The sequence below is a fragment of the Anomaloglossus baeobatrachus genome, chromosome 6 (assembly GCF_048569485.1).
Source record: "Anomaloglossus baeobatrachus isolate aAnoBae1 chromosome 6, aAnoBae1.hap1, whole genome shotgun sequence".
NCBI classification, from domain to species: domain Eukaryota; kingdom Metazoa; phylum Chordata; class Amphibia; order Anura; family Aromobatidae; genus Anomaloglossus; species Anomaloglossus baeobatrachus.
In genome coordinates, this window is record NC_134358.1 from 431,122,853 (window position 1) to 431,146,327 (window position 23,475).

The 23,475-nt window shown below is 48.8% G+C and overlaps 1 protein-coding gene across 4 annotated transcripts in view; it reads right to left on the minus strand.

Moving 5' to 3' along the window:
- Positions 1 to 23,475, minus strand: part of DNAJC13 (DnaJ heat shock protein family (Hsp40) member C13) — a 317,458-nt gene that overhangs the window by 94,538 nt on the left and 199,445 nt on the right. For all 4 annotated transcript variants that reach the window (XR_012724354.1, XM_075315202.1, XM_075315201.1 and 1 more), the window contains 8 exons: positions 16,650 to 16,754; positions 10,338 to 10,540; positions 9,407 to 9,491; positions 9,008 to 9,162; positions 8,800 to 8,845; positions 1,966 to 2,120; positions 1,588 to 1,789; positions 1,381 to 1,496 (listed from right to left, as the gene is read on the minus strand). Coding sequence is in view for 3 of the 4 variants with exons in the window: in XM_075315202.1 (XP_075171317.1) it covers positions 1,381 to 1,496; positions 1,588 to 1,789; positions 1,966 to 2,120; positions 8,800 to 8,845; positions 9,008 to 9,162; positions 9,407 to 9,491; positions 10,338 to 10,540; positions 16,650 to 16,754 (1,067 nt within the window). In the remaining variant the exon portion in view is untranslated. The remainder of the gene's footprint in view (positions 1 to 1,380; positions 1,497 to 1,587; positions 1,790 to 1,965; positions 2,121 to 8,799; positions 8,846 to 9,007; positions 9,163 to 9,406; positions 9,492 to 10,337; positions 10,541 to 16,649; positions 16,755 to 23,475) is intronic.

Here is a 23,475-nt window from a genome sequence, read left to right on the forward strand (position 1 = left end):
ATAGATACTCATTGTGCTGTTGGTGACATGATGTGTACCACACTCAACATGGATCAGAGGAAGCAAAGGAAAGAGTTGTCTCAGGAGATTAGAAAGAAAATTATAGACAAGCATGTTAAAGGTAAAGGTTATAAGACCATCTCCAAGCAGATTGATGTTCCTGTGACTACAGTTGCACATATTATTCAGAAATTTAAGATCCATGGGACTGTAGCCAAATTTCCCTGTACATGGCCGCAGGAGAAAAATTGATGACAATCAAAGACGGAAAATACGAATGGTAACAAAAGAGCCCAGAAAAACTTCTAAAGAAATTAAAGGTGAACTTCAAGCTCAAGGAACATCAGTGTCAGATCGCACCATCCGTCATCCAAAGTGGACATCATAGGAGACGACCAAGAAGGACACCATTGTTGAAAAAAAATCATAAAGCCAGACTGGAATTTGCCAAACTACATGTTGAAAAGCTACAAAGCTTCTGGGAGAATGTCCTATGGACAGATTAAACAAAAATGGAACTTTTTGGCAAAACACATCAGCTCTATATTCATAGACGGAAAAATCAAGCATATCAAGAAAAGAACACTGTCCCTACTGTGAAACATGCAGGAGACTCTTATTTCTGGGGCTGCTTTGCTGCATCTGGCACAGGGTGTCTTGAATCTGTGCAGGGTACAATGAAATCACAAGACTATCAAGGGATTCTAGAGAGAAATGTGCTGCCCAGTGTCAGAAAGCTTGATCTCAGTCGCAGGTCATGGGTCTTGCAACAGGATAATGACCCAAAACACACAGCTAAAAACACCCAAGAATGGCTAACAGGAAAACATTGGACTATTCTGAAGAGACCTTCTATGAGCCCTGATCTAAATCATATTGAGCATCTTTGGAAAGAGCAAAGAGAAAGAAAAGACAACTTCCAACACGAGACAACTGGAGCAGTTTGCTCTTGAGAAGTGGCCAAAATACCTGTCAAGAGGTGCAGAAGTCTCACTGACAGTTACAGGAATCGTTTGATTGCAGTGATTGCCTCAAAAGGCTGTGCAACCAAATATTAAGTTAAGGAACCCATAATTTCTGTCCAGGCCTACTTCATGGTTGGTTTTTTTTTATTTCTGTGGAAGCTGAAAAGCAGCAATGTCTGACTTTCATTTGTTCATTTTCATAGATTTTGTATTTATTATTACTTTTGTCAGATTCAAGTTATTTTAGTGACCATTGTGGGTTTTTCTCTCATTAAACGAGGGGTACCAACAATTTTAACCCAGTGTTTGTGTGCGTGATGATAGATAGATAGATAAAGCTTTGCCTTTCAGCGTCTAGATGTAAACATGGATGGACAATAACAGTTATTTGTGGAAAGAGTATTCTTGAACTTACAAGCCTTGCCCCTTAGGAAGACCAAGAACGTCATACGCATCATCAATAGACATACTTGGAGGTTTCTTCTCAACTTCTCTTTTCCATGCATCCAAAGTGTCCTTTAGAAGTTTCACCTGATAACAGGAAAGTCAGACAACTAATATTTTAGAGACATATAAACAGGAAAAAAATAAAATTGTGAACGACCATAGGTTTGTTACTTACCGGATCCTTAATAGGCCAGTTTGGAAATCTTAATGTATCACAGAAATGTTTCAGGTAGTAGATGTTACAGAAAAGCTCATTCTCCAGTTGGGGATAGTTGATGACTGGGATGGGACAGTACTGGTAAAGTGCTCTGGTGTTGCTCTGGAGTCGTGGGCTGAAATCGGCTAAGTGGGCAGCAATCTTCTCAATCATGAGACGCCTGGAAATCATCAACAGTATAGACTGAATAAATGTGGTAACCAAACATTCACAATTTGTCTCAGCCAGTGGTCTTACTACTTTATGCCAAAGCAAACCACTAAGTTCTAAATCAGTAGAATAGAAGTGTGAAAATATAAACAAAGGAATATGGCTGGAATGTAAATTGATACATACCTCATTTCACTGCTCCAAATAGCTTCCGGGGTATCAAACTCTCCAAGAAAAATCTCTGAAAACCTTTCTGGCTCATAATTTTCAAGATAGCATACCATAGCTTCAGGGAGAATGTGACCAAGGATGCTCCGCTGAAAGATGTCTGTGCCTTTGTTCTGAAACACATTAACACAATGCCTGTGATAGGTAGTTTTATTATCTTAAATAAGTAGTCTTTTTTTTTCACCTCTCCACAGAATAGTTATAACTTGCTGATTGTTTGGAACCTCACTGAATGGAGCTCTGAAGGACCCTTCCAAATGGAGACAAGGCTGTATGTGCCACCTTAATGTTAACAGTTTATGGGACTCTACAAGCCATAGCCGCAAGTAATGGTGTGCATGTGAGGCCATCATGCCATTTAAATGGAGCACATCAGAGCCTAGTTCTGGCATCAGACAAGGTCTCAAAAAGGTGGGAACTCCGTTGATTAATACCCTAGCGACCACCAATAAGTACTAAAACGGAGGACGTTAAAGGGCCCTATTCCTTACACCCATTTTAAAATAGAGTAAGTAGACAGTGAACCCTAACACACAGCCCCTCCTCCCGTGGATGAAAATGCCAGCTGACAACTGTCCCTGACTGGTTTTGTAACTGATCGATGCCAATTAACCTCTTAAAATGAGTAGCAAAAAGCAATTAGCCCAAGAGGTGAGACAAATAATAGCTGGGTAAATCTAAAATATAACTTTTCATAAATGATTTAAATCCAGGGATGTGAAACAACACATATAAAACCCTCCAGAAATCCAAAAAGGGTCAGAAACACTGATATCAATCAGGCAAAATTGTGAACAAAATTACGTTATCACAATGCACTATCAATAATAACAGAGAGTAACATAGTCCAAAAGGTGATTTAAACACTTCACCACCGTGGACTGAGTTATTACCTAAATAGAAAAATGCCTCTATTTGAACAAAAATGGGTATAAAACACCCATAATAAATACATATGCATCTAATAGGAACAATCTCACCGGTATAATCTGGTTCGGTACAGATGTTCACAGAAGGAATGCTGGATCTCCAAGGGGCAGCTATCATACATAGCTGCACTGTACCCCTTAACTGCTGACGCGCAAATGGCGTGCTTGAGAGTCTCCCTTCGCGTTTAGTTTTGGACTCATCAGGGGAGCTTAATTTAGAACGGAGCACAACAAAAACACCAGGTAGACTCCAGACGCCAATTAACCTCTTAAACTACCAGTATTTATTTAAATAATTTAAAAAAAGAAAAAAAAAAAAAAAAGAAAGAAAGCTGCATGCGGTTTCTTCGATTTTGATACACAGCTTTATCTGTGCTGGGTATCATAATATGGGGGGACACTATGCCAATTGTTTTATTTATTTTTACACCACGATATAGACCAGTAGACTGCACCTGTGATTGGTTGCAGGTAGACACTGTCACACAGGCTGGGGGTATGTCTGACTGCAACCAATCACAAAACACCAGGACAGAGTGTGGGCAGGGAAAGCAGTGCATATGGATTAGCAAATGACTTGCTTTTTATATCTGTCGTCATACCCTGGAAAGGGTGGCTTTAATCTTGCATAGTGTACAGCTGGCTTCCATGGAGCTCTGCCACTAGTGCCTGGTAAGGCCCTGGCCAATTGTGTGCAGTAGTTACATTCCAGGAGAGTGCTCCTAACATACTATTCAAATTGTCTCTCCAGTAAAGGAGACAAACTCTAGCACAGCGCCACCTATTGGAAGTAGCGATCCTAAAAGTCACAAGTGGATTTTTGACAATCCTTTGCAATATGACTCAGGATATATAAGCCAGATCAGAATCCCAATTTGCAGACACGGTGTTTCGGGGTGCTTGCCCCTCGTCAGTGCAAAGTATGGGGGTGTCTGATCTGGCTCATGAGAAAGCTATGTGGGGACCACGGGGGAACACTATTCTCCTTAAGGAGACTTTGCAAGCCAGTCTGGCTGCCAGGTAAGGGGACTTATAGCTGCAATGCCCCTAAAATTCCACGGGGGAACACTATTCTCCTTAAGGAGACTTTGCAAGCCAGTCTGGCTGCCAGGTAAGGGGACTTATAGCTGCAATGCCCCTCTGGGAAATATTCAAATTGTCTCTCCAGTAAAGGAGACAAACTCTAGCACAGCGCCACCTATTGGAAGTAGCGATCCTAAAAGTCACAAGTGGATTTTTGACAATCCTTTGCAATATGACTCAGGATATATAAGCCAGATCAGAATCCCAATTTGCAGACACGGTGTTTCGGGGTGCTTGCCCCTCGTCAGTGCAAAGTATGGGGGTGTCTGATCTGGCTCATGAGAAAGCTATGTGGGGACCACGGGGGAACACTATTCTCCTTAAGGAGACTTTGCAAGCCAGTCTGGCTGCCAGGTAAGGGGACTTATAGCTGCAATGCCCCTAAAATTCCACGGGGGAACACTATTCTCCTTAAGGAGACTTTGCAAGCCAGTCTGGCTGCCAGGTAAGGGGACTTATAGCTGCAATGCCCCTCTGGGAAATATTCAAATTGTCTCTCCAGTAAAGGAGACAAACTCTAGCACAGCGCCACCTATTGGAAGTAGCGATCCTAAAAGTCACAAGTGGATTTTTGACAATCCTTTGCAATATGACTCAGGATATATAAGCCAGATCAGAATCCCAATTTGCAGACACGGTGTTTCGGGGTGCTTGCCCCTCGTCAGTGCAAAGTATGGGGGTGTCTGATCTGGCTCATGAGAAAGCTATGTGGGGACCACGGGGGAACACTATTCTCCTTAAGGAGACTTTGCAAGCCAGTCTGGCTGCCAGGTAAGGGGACTTATAGCTGCAATGCCCCTAAAATTCCACGGGGGAACACTATTCTCCTTAAGGAGACTTTGCAAGCCAGTCTGGCTGCCAGGTAAGGGGACTTATAGCTGCAATGCCCCTCTGGGAAATATTCAAATTGTCTCTCCAGTAAAGGAGACAAACTCTAGCACAGCGCCACCTATTGGAAGTAGCGATCCTAAAAGTCACAAGTGGATTTTTGACAATCCTTTGCAATATGACTCAGGATATATAAGCCAGATCAGAATCCCAATTTGCAGACACGGTGTTTCGGGGTGCTTGCCCCTCGTCAGTGCAAAGTATGGGGGTGTCTGATCTGGCTCATGAGAAAGCTATGTGGGGACCACGGGGGAACACTATTCTCCTTAAGGAGACTTTGCAAGCCAGTCTGGCTGCCAGGTAAGGGGACTTATAGCTGCAATGCCCCTAAAATTCCACGGGGGAACACTATTCTCCTTAAGGAGACTTTGCAAGCCAGTCTGGCTGCCAGGTAAGGGGACTTATAGCTGCAATGCCCCTCTGGGAAATATTCAAATTGTCTCTCCAGTAAAGGAGACAAACTCTAGCACAGCGCCACCTATTGGAAGTAGCGATCCTAAAAGTCACAAGTGGATTTTTGACAATCCTTTGCAATATGACTCAGGATATATAAGCCAGATCAGAATCCCAATTTGCAGACACGGTGTTTCGGGGTGCTTGCCCCTCGTCAGTGCAAAGTATGGGGGTGTCTGATCTGGCTCATGAGAAAGCTATGTGGGGACCACGGGGGAACACTATTCTCCTTAAGGAGACTTTGCAAGCCAGTCTGGCTGCCAGGTAAGGGGACTTATAGCTGCAATGCCCCTAAAATTCCACGGGGGAACACTATTCTCCTTAAGGAGACTTTGCAAGCCAGTCTGGCTGCCAGGTAAGGGGACTTATAGCTGCAATGCCCCTCTGGGAAATATTCAAATTGTCTCTCCAGTAAAGGAGACAAACTCTAGCACAGCGCCACCTATTGGAAGTAGCGATCCTAAAAGTCACAAGTGGATTTTTGACAATCCTTTGCAATATGACTCAGGATATATAAGCCAGATCAGAATCCCAATTTGCAGACACGGTGTTTCGGGGTGCTTGCCCCTCGTCAGTGCAAAGTATGGGGGTGTCTGATCTGGCTCATGAGAAAGCTATGTGGGGACCACGGGGGAACACTATTCTCCTTAAGGAGACTTTGCAAGCCAGTCTGGCTGCCAGGTAAGGGGACTTATAGCTGCAATGCCCCTAAAATTCCACGGGGGAACACTATTCTCCTTAAGGAGACTTTGCAAGCCAGTCTGGCTGCCAGGTAAGGGGACTTATAGCTGCAATGCCCCTCTGGGAAATATTCAAATTGTCTCTCCAGTAAAGGAGACAAACTCTAGCACAGCGCCACCTATTGGAAGTAGCGATCCTAAAAGTCACAAGTGGATTTTTGACAATCCTTTGCAATATGACTCAGGATATATAAGCCAGATCAGAATCCCAATTTGCAGACACGGTGTTTCGGGGTGCTTGCCCCTCGTCAGTGCAAAGTATGGGGGTGTCTGATCTGGCTCATGAGAAAGCTATGTGGGGACCACGGGGGAACACTATTCTCCTTAAGGAGACTTTGCAAGCCAGTCTGGCTGCCAGGTAAGGGGACTTATAGCTGCAATGCCCCTAAAATTCCACGGGGGAACACTATTCTCCTTAAGGAGACTTTGCAAGCCAGTCTGGCTGCCAGGTAAGGGGACTTATAGCTGCAATGCCCCTCTGGGAAATATTCAAATTGTCTCTCCAGTAAAGGAGACAAACTCTAGCACAGCGCCACCTATTGGAAGTAGCGATCCTAAAAGTCACAAGTGGATTTTTGACAATCCTTTGCAATATGACTCAGGATATATAAGCCAGATCAGAATCCCAATTTGCAGACACGGTGTTTCGGGGTGCTTGCCCCTCGTCAGTGCAAAGTATGGGGGTGTCTGATCTGGCTCATGAGAAAGCTATGTGGGGACCACGGGGGAACACTATTCTCCTTAAGGAGACTTTGCAAGCCAGTCTGGCTGCCAGGTAAGGGGACTTATAGCTGCAATGCCCCTAAAATTCCACGGGGGAACACTATTCTCCTTAAGGAGACTTTGCAAGCCAGTCTGGCTGCCAGGTAAGGGGACTTATAGCTGCAATGCCCCTCTGGGAAATATTCAAATTGTCTCTCCAGTAAAGGAGACAAACTCTAGCACAGCGCCACCTATTGGAAGTAGCGATCCTAAAAGTCACAAGTGGATTTTTGACAATCCTTTGCAATATGACTCAGGATATATAAGCCAGATCAGAATCCCAATTTGCAGACACGGTGTTTCGGGGTGCTTGCCCCTCGTCAGTGCAAAGTATGGGGGTGTCTGATCTGGCTCATGAGAAAGCTATGTGGGGACCACGGGGGAACACTATTCTCCTTAAGGAGACTTTGCAAGCCAGTCTGGCTGCCAGGTAAGGGGACTTATAGCTGCAATGCCCCTAAAATTCCACGGGGGAACACTATTCTCCTTAAGGAGACTTTGCAAGCCAGTCTGGCTGCCAGGTAAGGGGACTTATAGCTGCAATGCCCCTCTGGGAAATATTCAAATTGTCTCTCCAGTAAAGGAGACAAACTCTAGCACAGCGCCACCTATTGGAAGTAGCGATCCTAAAAGTCACAAGTGGATTTTTGACAATCCTTTGCAATATGACTCAGGATATATAAGCCAGATCAGAATCCCAATTTGCAGACACGGTGTTTCGGGGTGCTTGCCCCTCGTCAGTGCAAAGTATGGGGGTGTCTGATCTGGCTCATGAGAAAGCTATGTGGGGACCACGGGGGAACACTATTCTCCTTAAGGAGACTTTGCAAGCCAGTCTGGCTGCCAGGTAAGGGGACTTATAGCTGCAATGCCCCTAAAATTCCACGGGGGAACACTATTCTCCTTAAGGAGACTTTGCAAGCCAGTCTGGCTGCCAGGTAAGGGGACTTATAGCTGCAATGCCCCTCTGGGAAATATTCAAATTGTCTCTCCAGTAAAGGAGACAAACTCTAGCACAGCGCCACCTATTGGAAGTAGCGATCCTAAAAGTCACAAGTGGATTTTTGACAATCCTTTGCAATATGACTCAGGATATATAAGCCAGATCAGAATCCCAATTTGCAGACACGGTGTTTCGGGGTGCTTGCCCCTCGTCAGTGCAAAGTATGGGGGTGTCTGATCTGGCTCATGAGAAAGCTATGTGGGGACCACGGGGGAACACTATTCTCCTTAAGGAGACTTTGCAAGCCAGTCTGGCTGCCAGGTAAGGGGACTTATAGCTGCAATGCCCCTAAAATTCCACGGGGGAACACTATTCTCCTTAAGGAGACTTTGCAAGCCAGTCTGGCTGCCAGGTAAGGGGACTTATAGCTGCAATGCCCCTCTGGGAAATATTCAAATTGTCTCTCCAGTAAAGGAGACAAACTCTAGCACAGCGCCACCTATTGGAAGTAGCGATCCTAAAAGTCACAAGTGGATTTTTGACAATCCTTTGCAATATGACTCACTCTCCAGCCCATTGTTTTTTATATAGCAATTAGGAGCTGAGAGGGAGGTGAGCAGCTGACAAGCTGCTGTTCAAAATTCACCAGTCTATAACATCGGCTTCTAAGAGAGCAGTTCTCTTAACCATTGCTGCCACTGTTTGGAGTTGTGTGCTTGTTCAAATGCCCTGTTAGCTATGTGTAAATACAGTGTAGACTCCAGAACAAATGTGTTACAGCAGAACATAGCCTTATACAGTACTTCTAACACTAAAACTCCGCTACGCACCAGAACTTAGGAGAACCTGCCCTGCTAGAGAAAAGGAAGTAAGGAGACTGTAAAGAGACTGCATAGCTCTGAGCTGCTCAAGAGACAACTTGAAAAAACCCCTTTAACGCCTTAAACAAATGTGTTTCACTACAGATTTGAGTATTTCTGGACAGTGGCCATACCTCTTCTGACCTGAAGGCTTGTTTAGTATGAGTGTACTTGAGAAATCTAAAATAAAAAAAAGAAATGTAAATGCTGATTTTACAACATAATATTTTTTGTTGTCATTGCATGCATTAAAGGGCATAGCTTTATATAGTATGTAGTATAGGTTTGCTATACTACAATTCCACATCTGGTCAGTGTAGCCATTGCTCATTGACTCCTTACCTGGCGATGGGAAGCACGTTGGAACCAGTGTACATCATGATAAAGAAGAATACTCCAGTGAGATAGAAACGAGGCAGCTGTGGGTTGTCTTGCATGATGTGAAAGACCAATATGGAAACCTTCTCTACCAGGATGGGGTCAAACGTCAGCAAAAGCTGAGGAATGAAATGGAAACACAAAAGCATTCAGCCAAAGCAGACACACCACATCAGTGGCCTGAGGAAAATGCTTCAATGGCCGGTGAATAAAATGTTCAGAGATGGTTTCTAAACCTTTTATTCATCATTTAGCATATCATGTATAGAAAAATAAAGGCAAAGAGGTAGATGGGGAGAATAGTAGAGCCCAAAAAGAAAAACGTACTGAGGAATCTGGTGTTCAGCAATGAAAGCCACTGACCTGTGTGATATGAGGAAGGCAAGTGTTATCTGACAGCAATCTTTTGATTTTAGGCAGGGGTCTAATAATGGCATTGTCTTGGTCCCTGAGGAAAGAAAACAACAACTTTAAGTCATCAATTATAGATAACTTCTTCTAATATTAAATCCTGCATACTCTATAGTGGCCCTGTATTTACTTATGCCAGAGATTTACAAGTCACCAAAATCACTTAGATTAATTTAGACTAATATTCCATGGTCATGCGATTAGCATAGCTGCTCAGCCGAGAAAAACATTTCATTTACATAGAAAAAAAAAAAAACTTTGGGGAGATGTATGCTCATCAGGACACCACTGCTATTCTGGCAATTAAAGGGAAGCTGTCAGCAAGTTTTTGCTACCTCACCTGAGAGCAGCATGATGAGGCCAAAGAGATCCTGAATCCAACAATGTATCACTTAGATTACTGGGTGCAGTGGTTCTGACACAATCAGAATTTTTAGCTTTAGCCATGTAGCAGAGCTGAGAGAGCTGTTCTGCCCACACCAGGTTCTCAATAGAGATTGTACATTGACAGTGATGTGCCAACCACTGGAGGTGGCGTGCCGGACTGCAGTGAGCATGACATTGTGGTCCGAGCAAAGATAAATCCTGCTGCTTAAACAAACATAGCAAATAAACAGATCGGACCTTGACAAAACAGGCATTCCTGAATTCTGTTTTAACCCTTGCGGCATGTTTTCAGCTTGCATAGCAAAAATCTGCTGACAGATTCCCTTTCAAAACATCCAGGCATATTTATATGCCCAAATTATTGAAGCAAGCCCACCATGACAGAGGGTTTAATGACCCAAACTGACAGCATTATTAGACCAGCTGGTGTGAAAAATGACCCAAGTTGAAATTTAGCAGAATGGTAAACTAGAACGCATAAATAAAAATGACTCACCTGCTGGGAAAGTATCCACACATGGTTATAAGCATATTTAAGATAAGGGTGGCCAAATCGGTTTCATTCAGAACAGCTTGTCCACTTGCTAGCAAACACCATTTTAATTGGGGAATGACTTGTAGTGGGCGCCAACCATCCATACCCTGGGCCCAGCAGCGAGTTTTGGGGCTTAACACTCCTTTGGCCCAGAATTCTTGCATCTATCACAGAAAAAAACAAATATGAAATTCAGACCAATACTAAAAAGTGTATTAAATGCACACCTACAGAAAACGGGAATCTGGGCACGTCTCCATAGTATTATGTACAATTTATTTATTGTTTTATATCATTTCATAGATCATTTTAGTAAAAAAAAGAGAATTTTGTTTACTTACCGTAAATTCTTTTTCTTATAGTTCCGTATTGGGAGACCCAGACATTGGGTGTATAGCTTCTGCCTCCGGAGGACACACAAAGTACTACACTAAAAAGTGTAGCTCCTCCCTCTGAGCCTATACACCCCCTGGAGAACCAGATCTAGCCAGTTTAGTGCAAAAGCTGAAGGAGAATAGCCACCCACAAGTAAAGACAGAGCAAGAACCGGAACAACCGGAGACTCTGTCCACGACAACAGCCGGTGATAACACGCGGAACAAGAAACTGCCAACAGGCAACAGGGAGGGTGCTGGGTCTCCCAATACGGAACTATAAGAAAAAGAATTTACGGTAAGTAAACAAAATTCTCTTTTTCTTTATCATTCCTATGGGAGACTCAGACATTGGGACATCTCAAAGCAGTCCATGGTTGGGAATAAACAGAAAAACTGAGAAGTAGGCAGAGCCTAACTTCACAAATGGGCGACAGCCGCCTGAAGGATGCGTCTGCCCAAGCTCGCATCTGCCGAAGCATGAGCATGCACTTGGTAGTGCTTTGAAAAGGTATGCAGGCTAGTCCAAGTGGCAGCCTGACAGACTTGCTGAGCCGTAGCCTGGTGCCTGAAAGCCCAAGAGGCACCGACAGCTCTGGTCGAGTGTGCCTTGATCCCCGGCGGGGGAGGCACCTGAGAACACTGGTAGGCATCGGAAATGGTCGACCTAATCCAACGAGCTAAGGTCGGCTTAGAAGCAGAGAGGCCCTTACGCCGACCTGTGGTTAGCACAAAAAGAGAGGTGCACCGCCTAAGAGCAGCGGTGCGAGACACATAGATCCGGAGCGCCCGCACCAGATCCAGAGTATGCAACGCTTTTTCAAAGCGATGAACAGGAGCCGGACAAAAAAAAGGCAGGGAAATGTCCTGGTTAAGGTGGAAAGGAGAAACCACCTTAGGGAGAAAGTCCGGAGTCGGACGGAGAACCACCTTGTCTTGATGAAAAACCAAAAAAGGTGACTCCGAAGAGAGCGCAGCCAAATCAGAGACTCTCCTGAGGGAAGTTATGGCCACTAGAAAGACCACTTTCTGTGAAAGACTAAACAAAGAAACCTCCCTAAGAGGCTCAAAGGGGGGTTTCTGCAAGGCCGTGAGGACCAAATTGAGGTCCCAGGGATCCAAGGGCCGCCGGTAAAGCGGAATGATGTGAGACGCGCCCTGCATGAAGGTGCGCACTTGAGCCAGCCTGGCGATACGCCGCTGGAACAGTACTGACAGAGCCGAGACTTGCCCCTTGAGGGAATTGAGGGATAGTCCTAGCTGCAGACCAGACTGTAGAAAGGACAGAAGGGTCGGCAAGGAAAAAGGCCAAGGAGCATGGCTGGAAGAGCGACACCAGGACAGGAAAATTCTCCAAGTCCTGTGATAGATTTTGGCCGAGGAAGACTTCCGAGCCCGAGTCATAGTGGAAATGACTTCAGGAGGAATACCAGAAGCCGTCAAGATCCAGGACTCAAGAGCCACGCCGTCAATCTGAGAGCCGCAGAATTCTGGCGGAAAAACGGACCTTGTGAGAGAAGGTCTGGACGGTCCGGAAGATGCCACGGCACCTCTACGGACAGATGGAGCAGGTCTGGGTACCAAGCTCGCCTGGGCCAGTCCGGAGCACTGAGGATGACCCGACGGCCCTCCATTCTGATCTTGCGCAGAACTCTGGGCAAGAGAGCTATAGGGGGAAACACGTAGGACAGACGAAACTGGGACCAGTCTTGAACCAGAGCGTCCGCTGCAAAGGCCTGAGGATCGTGGGAGCGAGCCACGTAAACCGGAACCTTGTTGTTGTGACGGGATGCCATTAGGTCCACTTCCGGAGTGCCCCACTTGCTGCAGATTGACTGAAACACTGCCGGATGCAGGGACCACTCGCCACTGTCCACTGTTTGACGGCTGAGATAATCTGCTTCCCAGTTTTCCACGCCTGGGATGTGGACTGCGGATATGGTGGACTTGGAGTCCTCCGTCCATTGAAGGATGCGTTGAACCTCCAACATTGCCAGGCGGCTGCGTGTCCCGCCTTGGTGATTGATGTAGGCAACCGCTGTCGCGTTGTCTGACTGGACTCGGATGTGCTTGCCCGCCAACAGGTGGTGAAAGGCTAGGAGAGCTAGAAGCACAGCTCTGGTTTCCAGCACATTGATCGAGAGGGCTGACTCGGACGGAGTCCAAGTGCCCTGCGTTCGGTGGTGGAGACATACCGCTCCCCAGCCGGATAGACTGGCATCCGTGGTGAGGATCACCCAAAACGGGGCCAGGAAGGAGCGCCCCTGAGACAGAGAGAGGGGCCGAAGCCACCACTGAAGAGAGCTCCTGGTCTGTGGCGACAGAGCCACTAGCCTGTGCAAGGAGGAAGTCCGCTTGTCCCAACAGCGGAGAATGTCCAGCTGCAGAGGACGCAGATGGAACTGGACAAAGGGAACAGCCGCCATTGACGCCACCATCTGACCCAGCACCTGCATTAGGTGCCTGTTGGAATGACGGCGGGGCCTCAGCAGAGAGCGCACCGCCAGTTGGAGGGACTGCTGTTTGACTAAGGGCAGCTTCACAAGTGCCGGCAGAGTCTCGAACTGCATCCCTAGGTACGTGAGCCTCTGGGTCGGAGTCAGAGTGGATTTGGGCAGATTGACAAGCCACCCGAATTGGGCTAGAGTGGCGAGAGTGAGCGAGACACTCCGCTGACAGTCTGCGCTGGATGAAGCCTTGACTAGAAGTTCGTCCAGGTAAGGAATCACTGCCAACCCCTGGAGGTGCAGAACGCAACCACTGCTGCCATGACCTTGGTGAATACCCGGGGGGCCGTGGCTAACCTGAAGGAGAGAGCCACGAATTGGAAATGTTCCTCTCCGATTGCAAAACGTAGCCAACTCTGGTGTGAAACTGCAATTGGCACATGCAGATAGGCATCTCTGATGTCGATGGATGCCAGGAAATCCCCTTGGGTCATTGAGGCAATGACTGATCGCAGAGACTCCATGCGAAAATGCCGCACCTGAACATGCTTGTTGAGAAGCTTGAGATCCAGGATGGGCCGGAAGGAACCGTCCTTTTTGGGGACTAGGAAGAGATTTGAGTAGAAACCTCTGAACCGTTCCCGGGCGGGAACCGGTACAATTACTTCGTTGGCCTGCAAGGATGCCACGGCCTGAGAGAAGGCGGCGGCCTTGGAGCAGGGGGGAGTTGACAGAAAAAATCTGTTTGGCGGGCTGGAAGAGAATTCTATCCTGTGGCCGTGGGAGATGATATCCCGCACCCACTGATCGGAGACGTGTTGAAACCACACGTCGCCAAAGTGGGAGAGCCTGCCACCGACTAAGGACGTTGCTGGCGCGGACAGATAGTCAAGAGGAGGCTGCCTTAGTGGCAGCAGCTCCTGCGGTCTTCTGTGGACGCGCTTTTGGGCGCCAGTTGGATTTCTGGTCCTTGGCTGAGTTAGTGGACGAGGCCGAGGGCTTAGAGGATGACCAGTTGGAGGAACGAAAGGAACGAAACCTCGACTGGTTCCTACCCTGGACAGGTTTCCTGGTCTTGGTTTGTGGCATGGAAGTACTCTTCCCGCCAGTAGCTTCCTTAATAATTTCATCCAGTTGTTCACCGAATAGCCTGGACCCAGCAAAAGGGAGCCCAGCAAGGTACTTCTTTGAAGAAGCGTCTGCCTTCCACTCTCGAAGCCACAAGATCCTGCGGATAGCGAGGGAATTAGCCGAAGCCACCGCAGTGCGGTGAGAAGCCTCCAGCATGGCAGACATGGCATAGGATGAAAAAGCTGAAGCTTGGGAAGTTAAGGCAACCATTTCGGGCATAGATTCCCTGGTGAGGGAATGCATCTCCTCTAGAGAAGCAGAGATGGCTTTGAGAGCCCACACTGCTGCAAAAGATGGGGAGAACGAGGCCCCTGCCGCCTCATATACAGATTTGGCCAGAAGGTCAACCTGGCGGTCAGTGGAATCCTTAAGAGAGGTGCCATCAGCCACTGATACAACGGTCCGGGCTGAGAGTCTAGACACTGGGGGGTCTACCTTTGGTGAATGAGCCCACTCCTTGACCACCTCAGGTGGAAAGGGAAAACGGTCATCAGAACCACGCTTTGGGAAGCGTTTGTCAGGACAGGCCCTAGGCTTGGTCACAGTGGCCTGAAAACTGGAGTGGTTAAAGAACACACTCTTTGTCCTCTTAGGCAAGGTAAACTGGTGCTTTTCTGCCAGAGAGGGTTGCTCCTCTGATACTGGCGGATTGAGGTCCAGTACAGAATTAATGGACGCAATCAAATCACTAACATCTGAGTCACTTTCGGACAGATCAATGGGGCACATGGAGGTAAGCCTCCGAGCCCCCAGTAAAGGCATCCTCCTCGTCCGGCGAGTCCGCTTCTGAAACAGAGCCGCGGGACGAGGAAGGAGAGGGAGCCCTGCGTCTCCTTTTAGGAGGACGGGGTCTGGGACCAGATGATGAATCCTCTGTGAGCTCCGCTGAGAGAGCCCTAGCAGCAGAGGCACCCTGTGAAGGGGGCTGATGCATGTTCAGCAAAGTCCTGGACAGCTGTCCCATGGAGTCGGCAAAAGACTGGGAGATAGACCTAGAAAAGGATTCTACCCAAGCCGGGGGTTCAGCCACAGGAGCCGGAGCAGCCGGAGAGACCACTGGGGGGGCGATTACAGGCTGAGGCATTGTCAGGTTAGAGCAGGCATCACAATGTGGATATGTGCTCGGTTCAGCAGCACGAGCTTACATGCAGTGCATACTGAATATAGCTTTGGAGCCTTGCTCCTCGTGTGAGACATGCTGCTGGAGTGAGGGCTCTGCCAGAATGACCCCCAGAGAGTATATACAGAGGCCCACAACCAGAGGTTGTGGCTTACCAGACCGCTGGAGCGGTGTTGTGTGCCCTCCAGATCCCGAAGCCCGGACCCCCAAGCACCTCAGCAGGGATGCTGCAGCCAGTGCTGATTGCAGAGAAAACGCTGATAAAATGGCGCCGGAGGGAGGAGAGTGGGCGGGGCCAACCCTGAGAGCGGGATCTGGAGGGCCAAAGAGACTTACAGGGGAGGAGACATGTACTCAGTGAGGAGTGTCTCTCCCCTGTGCAGAACGGCCGCTGGGCGGAGCCACACTGTCCCTCTGCATGAATGACATGCGAGGGCAGTGAAACCGAAAGTAGGCCTCCGGCGAAGCCGGGGCCTAAATTTGAGCGGTGCGGCCGGCGCGCAGGCACCCTCGGTGCGGTTCTCAGGCGACAGCCAGAGAACCGGCCGGAAATGTCAGAAAACTCACTCAGCACACTCTCCCCACATAATAAAGTACAGGGACCCCCAGAATATAAACGTCTCGGGTACTTAGCTTGCTGAGACGCAGGGCCATGTCCCTGGGGATGAGTGCTCCGTCCAGCAGGATCCTGAAGGGCTGCGGATGGAGACCGGTCTCCTGCAAAGCATGGAGAACCGTGCTGGCTCCCACTTCAAGCCAGAGCCCGAGGGATGGTGAAGGAGCGCGGCATGTAAGGCTCCAGCCTTGGAATCAACCTTAACAGCACCACCGACACATTGGGGTGAGAAGGGACATGCCGGGGTCCAGACTTGGACCCGCTTTTCTTCAAAATCTTTCCAAAAATGAAAAATCAGATGAGAATGCATGTGTGGATGTATGCCTCCTGAAGACAAAGCAATGAACTGGCTAGATCTGGTTCTCCAGGGGGTGTATAGGCTCAGAGGGAGGAGCTACACTTTAGTGTAGTACTTTGTGTGTCCTCCGGAGGCAGAAGCTATACACCCAATGTCTGGGTCTCCCATAGGAATGATAAAGAAAAAAAAAAAAACAAAAAAAAAAAACAAATAAGAAAATGATAAACAAGTAAAGCATGAACATTATGACACTTAAGCGTTCACTTATATACCAGCTGCAAATCTACCTCCACAAAGCTGTACGGACCACTCCTTTCCTTGTCGGCATTGCCAAAATACCATTCCTTCTCACTCTCCCTTTTCATATCAGGGGATGCTTCAATGACATTGCTCTAGGAAAGAAATCAAATACGGTTTTGCAGATTTGTATATTTTACACAACAATGCTGTAAATTCTTATTCACAACTAATACTAATGAATTGGGGAATGCACACGCAAAGCACAGACACACCAAAGTCAGACCGCATTAGCTTAGTATCGCTAATTTCCTTCTTATATACGGTAGTTTTTTGAGGTTTTTTTCTCTCGTGGTGTTACATGGCCTTCTGCTGAGAAAATTAGCATCCAGTTGACAATTCTTTCATGGACTTCCAGGAGGAAAAACAGAGCTGTAAGGTTTTAAAGCGAACCTGTCAGGTCCCCAATGCCCTCCAACCCTGCTGTGTTTGTATATTTATTACTAAATACCCAATCTAGCCAGCCCATTATTATTGTGTTTTGGTCCTAATAACATTTTTAAAAAAAAAAGTCTTCAGAAACCCTGTCTTTAAAATGCTAATTAGCCTTTTGACTGGTTGATAGGGCGTAAGTTTCCCTGGACTAGTAAGCCCTTTCTGCATGTTATGACGCCCCTATGGGCATGATAACATGATTTGCAAGTGCCAGCGTCATTGCCATCTCTCTGCAAATCTTGCGCATGCACCCGGCTTTCTTCAGTACATAAGAAAAGAGTTTAGAATGCACAGCCAGAATATTGATTTCTTCAGGCTTTCTTCAGGATATCATCGACTAGTCAACAGACTAATTACTGATTACTATTACACATTAATTACTATTAAAAAAAAAAAAAGTTTCTAAAGACTTTTTTTAAACATGCGATTAGAAGAAGGGAATTTTGTTACTTACCGTAAATTCCTTTTCTTCTAGCTCTTATTGGGAGACCCAGACGATTGGGGTATAGCTACTGCCTCCGGAGGCCACACAAAGCACTACACTAAAAAGTGCAAGGCCCCTCCCCTTCTGGCTATACCCCCCCGTGGTATCACGGGTTCTCCAGTTTTAGTGCCAAAGCAAGAAGGAGGAAAGCCAATAACTGGTTTAAACAAATTAACTCCGAGTAACATCGGAGAACTGAAAAACCGTTCAACATGAACAACATGTGTACCCGCAAACAACAAAAACATCCCGAAGGACAACAGGGCGGGTGCTGGGTCTCCCAATAAGAGCTAGAAGAAAAGGAATTTACGGTAAGTAACAAAATTCCCTTCTTCTTCAGCGCTCTATTGGGAGACCCAGACGATTGGGACGTCCAAAAGCTGTCCCTGGGTGGGTAAAGAAATACCTCATGTTAGGGCTGCAAAACAGCCCTCCCCTACGGGGGTGTCACTGCCGCCTGCAGGACTCTTCTACCTAAGCTGGCATCCGCCGAAGCATAGGTATGCACCTGATAATGCTTGGTGAAAGTGTGCAGACTGGACCAGGTAGCTGCCTGGTACACTTGTTGAGCCGAAGCCTGGTGTCGTAATGCCCAGGACGCACCCACGGCTCTGGTTGAGTGGGCTTTTAGCCCTGAAGGAACCGGAAGCCCCGCAGAACGGTAGGCCTCTAGAATTGGTTCTTTGATCCATCGAGCCAGGGTGGCTTTAGAAGCCTGCAACCCCTTGCGCGGACCAGCGACAAGGACAAAAAGTGCATCGGAACGGCGCATGGGCGCCGTGCGGGAAATGTAGAGTCTGAGTGCTCTCACCAGATCTAACAAACGTAAGTCCTTTTCATACCGGTGAACCGGATGAGGACAAAAGGAAGGCAAGGATATATCCTGATTAAGATGAAATGAGGATACGACCTTAGGGAGAAACTCCGGAATGGGGCGCAGCACTACCTTGTCCTGGTGGAACACCAGGAAGGGAGCCTTGGATGACAGAGCTGCCAGCTCAGACACTCGCCGAAGCGATGTGATCGCAACGAGAAACGCCACCTTCTGTGACAGGCGAGAAAGGAAACTTCCTTCAGAGGCTCGAAAGGCGGCTTCTGGAGAGCAACTAATACCCTGTTGAGATCCCATGGATCTAACGGCCGCTTGTACGGGGGTACGATATGACAGACCCCCTGTAGGAACGTGCGCACCTTAGAAAGACGTGCTAGACGCTTCTGAAAAAACACGGATAGTGCCGAGACTTCCCCCTTAAGGAAGCCGAGCGACAAGCCCTTTTCTAACCCCGATTGCAGGAAGGAAAGAAAAGTAGGCAATGCAAATGGCCAGGGAGACACTCCCTGAGCCGAGCACCAGGTTAAGAAAATCTTCCACGTTCTGTGGTAGATCTTAGCAGAGGTGGACTTCCTAGCCTGTTTCATGGTGGCAACGACCCCTTGGGATAATCCTGAAGACGCTAGGATCCAGGACTCAATGGCCACACAGTCAGGTTCAGGGCCGCAGAATTCCGATGGAAAAACGGCCCTTGGGACAGTAAGTCTGGCCAGCCTGGTAGTGACCACGGTCGGCCGACCGTGAGATGCCACAGATCCGGGTACCACGATCTCCTCGGCCAGTCTGGGGCGACGAGTATGACGCGGCTGCAATCGGATCTGATTTTTTGCACAGTACTCTGGGCAAGAGTGCCAGAGGTGGAAACACATATGTGAGCCGGAACTGCGACCAATCTTGCACTAAGGCGTCTGCCGCCAGAGCTCTGTGATCGCGCGATCGTGCCATAAATGCCGGGACCTTGTTGTTGTGCCGAGACGCCATTAGGTCGACGTCCGGCACCCCCCAGCGGCGACAGATTTCCTGAAACACGTCCGGGTGAAGGGACCATTCCCCTGCGTCCATACCCTGGCGACTGAGGAAGTCTGCTTCCCAGTTTTCTACGCCCGGGATGTGAACTGCGGATATGGTGGATGCTGTGTCCTCCACCCACATGAGGATTCGCCGGACTTCCTGGAAGGCTTGCCGACTGCGCGTCCCTCCTTGGTGGTTGATGTATGCCACCGCTGTGGAGTTGTCCGACTGGATTCGGATCTGCTCTCTTTCTAGCCACTGCTGGAAAGCTAGTAGGGTAAGATACCCTGCCCCGATTTCCAGAACATTGATCTGAAGGGTGGACTCCTGCTGAGTCCACGTCCCCTGAGCCCTGTGGCGGAGACAAACTGCTCCCCACCCTGACAGACTCGTATCTGTCGTGACCACTGCCCAGGATGGGGGTAGGAAGGATGTTCACTGTGACAATGAGGTGGGAATAAGCCACCATTGCAGAGAGTCCTTGGCCGTCTGGGAAAGGGAGACTTTCCTGTCCAGGGAGGTTGACTGCCCGTCCCATTGGCGGAGAATGTCCCCTTGCAGTTGGCGCAGATGAAACTGCGCAAAGGGAACTGCCTCCATGGCTGCCACCATCTTCCCTAGGAAGTGCATGAGGCGCCTTAAGGGGTGCGACTGGCCTTGAAGGAGAGACTGCACCTCTGTTTGCAGTGAACGCTGCTTGTTCAGCGGAAGCTTCACTATCGCTGATAGAGTGTGAACTCCATGCCGAGATACGTTAGTGATTGAGTCGGTGACCGATTTGACCTTGCCAAATTGATGATCCACCCGAAAGTCTGGAGAGTCTCCAGCGCAACATTCAGGCTGCGTTGTCATGCCTCGAGGGAGGGTGCTTTGACGAGTAGATCGTCCAAGTAAGGGATCACCGGGTGTCCCTGAGAGTGCAAGACTGCTACCACTGCTGCCATGACCTTGGTGAACACCCGTGGGGCTGTCGCCAGACCGAATGGCAGAGCTACGAACTGAAGATGGTCGTCTCCTATCACAAAACGTAGAAAACGTTGGTGCTCCGTAGCAATTGGCACGTGGAGATAGGCATCTTTGATGTCTGTTGAGGCAAGGAAGTCTCCTCGAGACATTGAGGTAATGACGGATCGGAGGGATTCCATCCGGAACCGCCTGGCGTTCGCATGCTTATTGAGCAGTTTTAGGTCCAGAACAGGACGGAAGGAGCCGTCCTTTTTTGGAGCCACAAAGAGATTGGAGTATAAACCCTCGCCCTCGTTCCTGAGGGGGGACAGGGATCACCACTCCTTCTGCTCTTAGAGCGTCCACCGCCTGCAGCAGGGCATCTGCTCGGTGGGGAGGTGGGGCCGTTCTGAAGAATGGAGTCGGAGGACGAGAACAGAACACTGTCCTGTGCACGTGAGCACAATGTCCGTCACCCACCGGTCTGTGACCTGTGGCAGCTAAATGTCGCCAAAGGCGGGGGAGTCTGCCATCAACCGCGGATGCGGAGAGAGAGAGAGAGCTGAGAGTCATGAGGAGACCGCCTTGGTAGCGGTTCCTCCGGCTGCCTTCCTTGGGCGTGATTGAGCCCGGCCGGAATCTGAGCCCGTCTGAGGTTTTGTAGCCCTTTTGCACGAGGACAATTGGGACCTGCCCGAGCTTGGGAAGGACCGAAACCTCGACTGTACTTTTAGGACAGCATTAATAGGGTAAGTCGCAGTGCAGACATTGCGGAGTTACGGATGCCTCTGCGGTACAGATGTACATGTGCTCAAGGCCAGCTGCGCAAGAACAGCTGAAAAGGTTAGGTTGCCTATACGGCTGTGAATGCCGGAGCAACCGACACGCCGATAGCCTCCTAGACAGATTTCAACCAGAGTCCATCTGTCTGTGAATGGCATCTTTAAGTGAAGCCCCATCTCCAGTGCAACTATGGCTCTAGACGCAAGCCTGGAGATTGGAGAATCCACCTTTGGACCCTGGGCCCAGCGCTTGACCACGTCAGGGGAAAAGGGATAACGTGTATCTTAAAAACGTTTGGAGAAGACGCTTATCTGGTAAGCGTGGTGTTTCTGGACTGCTTCTCTGAAGTCAGCGTGGCCAGAAAAATACTCAATATCCGTTTGAGATACTGAAAAGGGACTTCTCCTGCTGTGAAGCTGACTCCTCCACTGGGGGAGTTGAGGGAGAAAGATCCAACCTTCCATTGATGGACGCTATAGGATCATTCCGTATGGCGTTACCATCCGGTGTATCCGGATTGATAGCGATGTCAGGATCAAAGTCCTGGAGAGCTGCCTTATCATACAGAGAGTCCTCCTGGGACCCCCCCGTTCCAAATGAGGTTGGTCAGGAAGATTGCCCATGGCCTGTCTGGACTGCAAGTCTCTATCTTATGACAATATATCTGTCGAAACTGCAACTCCGTCCCTGTCCTTGGACAGGGATGACAGGTGGTTTCTTTGGCCACGACTAGTAGAGACCCCGGCAGACGAAGTGCTAGAGACCCCGGCAGACGAAGTGCTACAGGGGAGCATGCACACAATGGGACGGTGTCATGAACAGCATCCCATGTAGTAAAAACAGCACTGAAAATCTGTGTTGCTTTTTTGCCGCTGCCGACTAGCCATCTAGAAGTATATAGCCAAGATTGGTGACCGTACAGTGCAATGTATAGCATACAAGCATAAAGTACAAATGAACACTGCAGCACAAGCAATACAAGCAGCATAGAAGCCTGTGCCCTGGCACCTCTGCTCTTCTGCTGCTGTAGACTAGTCATCTAGGGGAATATAGCCCAGAAGAGTGACCATACAGTGCAATGTATAGCATACAAGCACAAGTACAAATGCACACTGCAGCCCATGCAATACAAGCAGCATAGAAAAAAACCTGTGCCCCAGCACCCTTGGTTTTCTGCTGCTGTAGTCTAGCCATTCCAGGAGAATATAGCTAAGACTAGCGACTGTACAGTGCAGTGTATAGCATACAAGCATAAACACAAATGAACACTTCAGTACGTTACGTGCAATACAAGCAGCCTAGAAAGCCTGTGCCTTAGCACACCTGCTTTCCTGCTGCTGATGTGTCGCTCTCCAAGCGGGCATATAGCGACCTATGCAGTTAAAATACACATGTACACACTGCAGTATATATTGGGGTCAGCACTATGTGTGCCGCTTACCGCCCGCCTATAAGCGGGTGTATGGTCGCCACCGTCCTGCCTGGTTGCCGAAAGTCCGAGCTCGGACTGCAGTAATGGCTGCCGGCGTCTTCCCCAGCTCGTGTGAGGAGGGGCGGGCCGTGGGCGTGCCCCAAGTCAGAGCGGGAATCCGGCGTCCGACAGTGTGCAGTGAGAGGGCTGGAGCATGTAAATAAGGCTCCAGCCCTCGGCGCTGCTGATTGCTCAGCGTCTGTCCCCTTCCCTGAGTGACAGGGAGGAGGCGGGAACGAAGCGGCACTAGGCCGCAGAAGCCGGGGACTGGATTTATAAGCGCCGCCGCCGTAAAAGCGCGGTCGGCGCCCAGTCCCCGGCGAACTACAAGTCCCAGCCGCGCCGCCGCTCCCGGAGCGTCCGGCGCGGTAGTTCCCAAGACACAAAGTCACTCAGCAAAGCTGCAGTGACTGTAACCCTTTACTGTCCCCGGCGCACTAGCACACCCAGCAAGTCTGGAGTGTGCTGTGCCTGTGTGTACGGGGACACAGAGTACCTGTAATGGTGCAGGGCCATGTCCCTGAACGGTACTCCAGCTCCGTATCCAGCAGGTTCAAATGGGTCTATGGATGGAGCCCGGCGTCAGAGCTTTGAGGCCGGCAGGATCCCACTTCCTCAGAGCCCCCCAGGGGGATGTGGAAGGAAAGCAGCATGTGGGCTCCAGCCTCCGTACCAGCAATAGGTACCTCAACCTTACAACACCATCAACGGGTGAGAAGGGAGCATGCTGGGGGCCCTATATGGGCCCTCTTTTCTTCCATCCGAAATAGTCAGCAGCTACTGCTGACTAAAATCTGTGGAGCTATGCATGGATGTCTGACCTCCTTCGCACAAAGCTTGAAAACTGGAGAACCC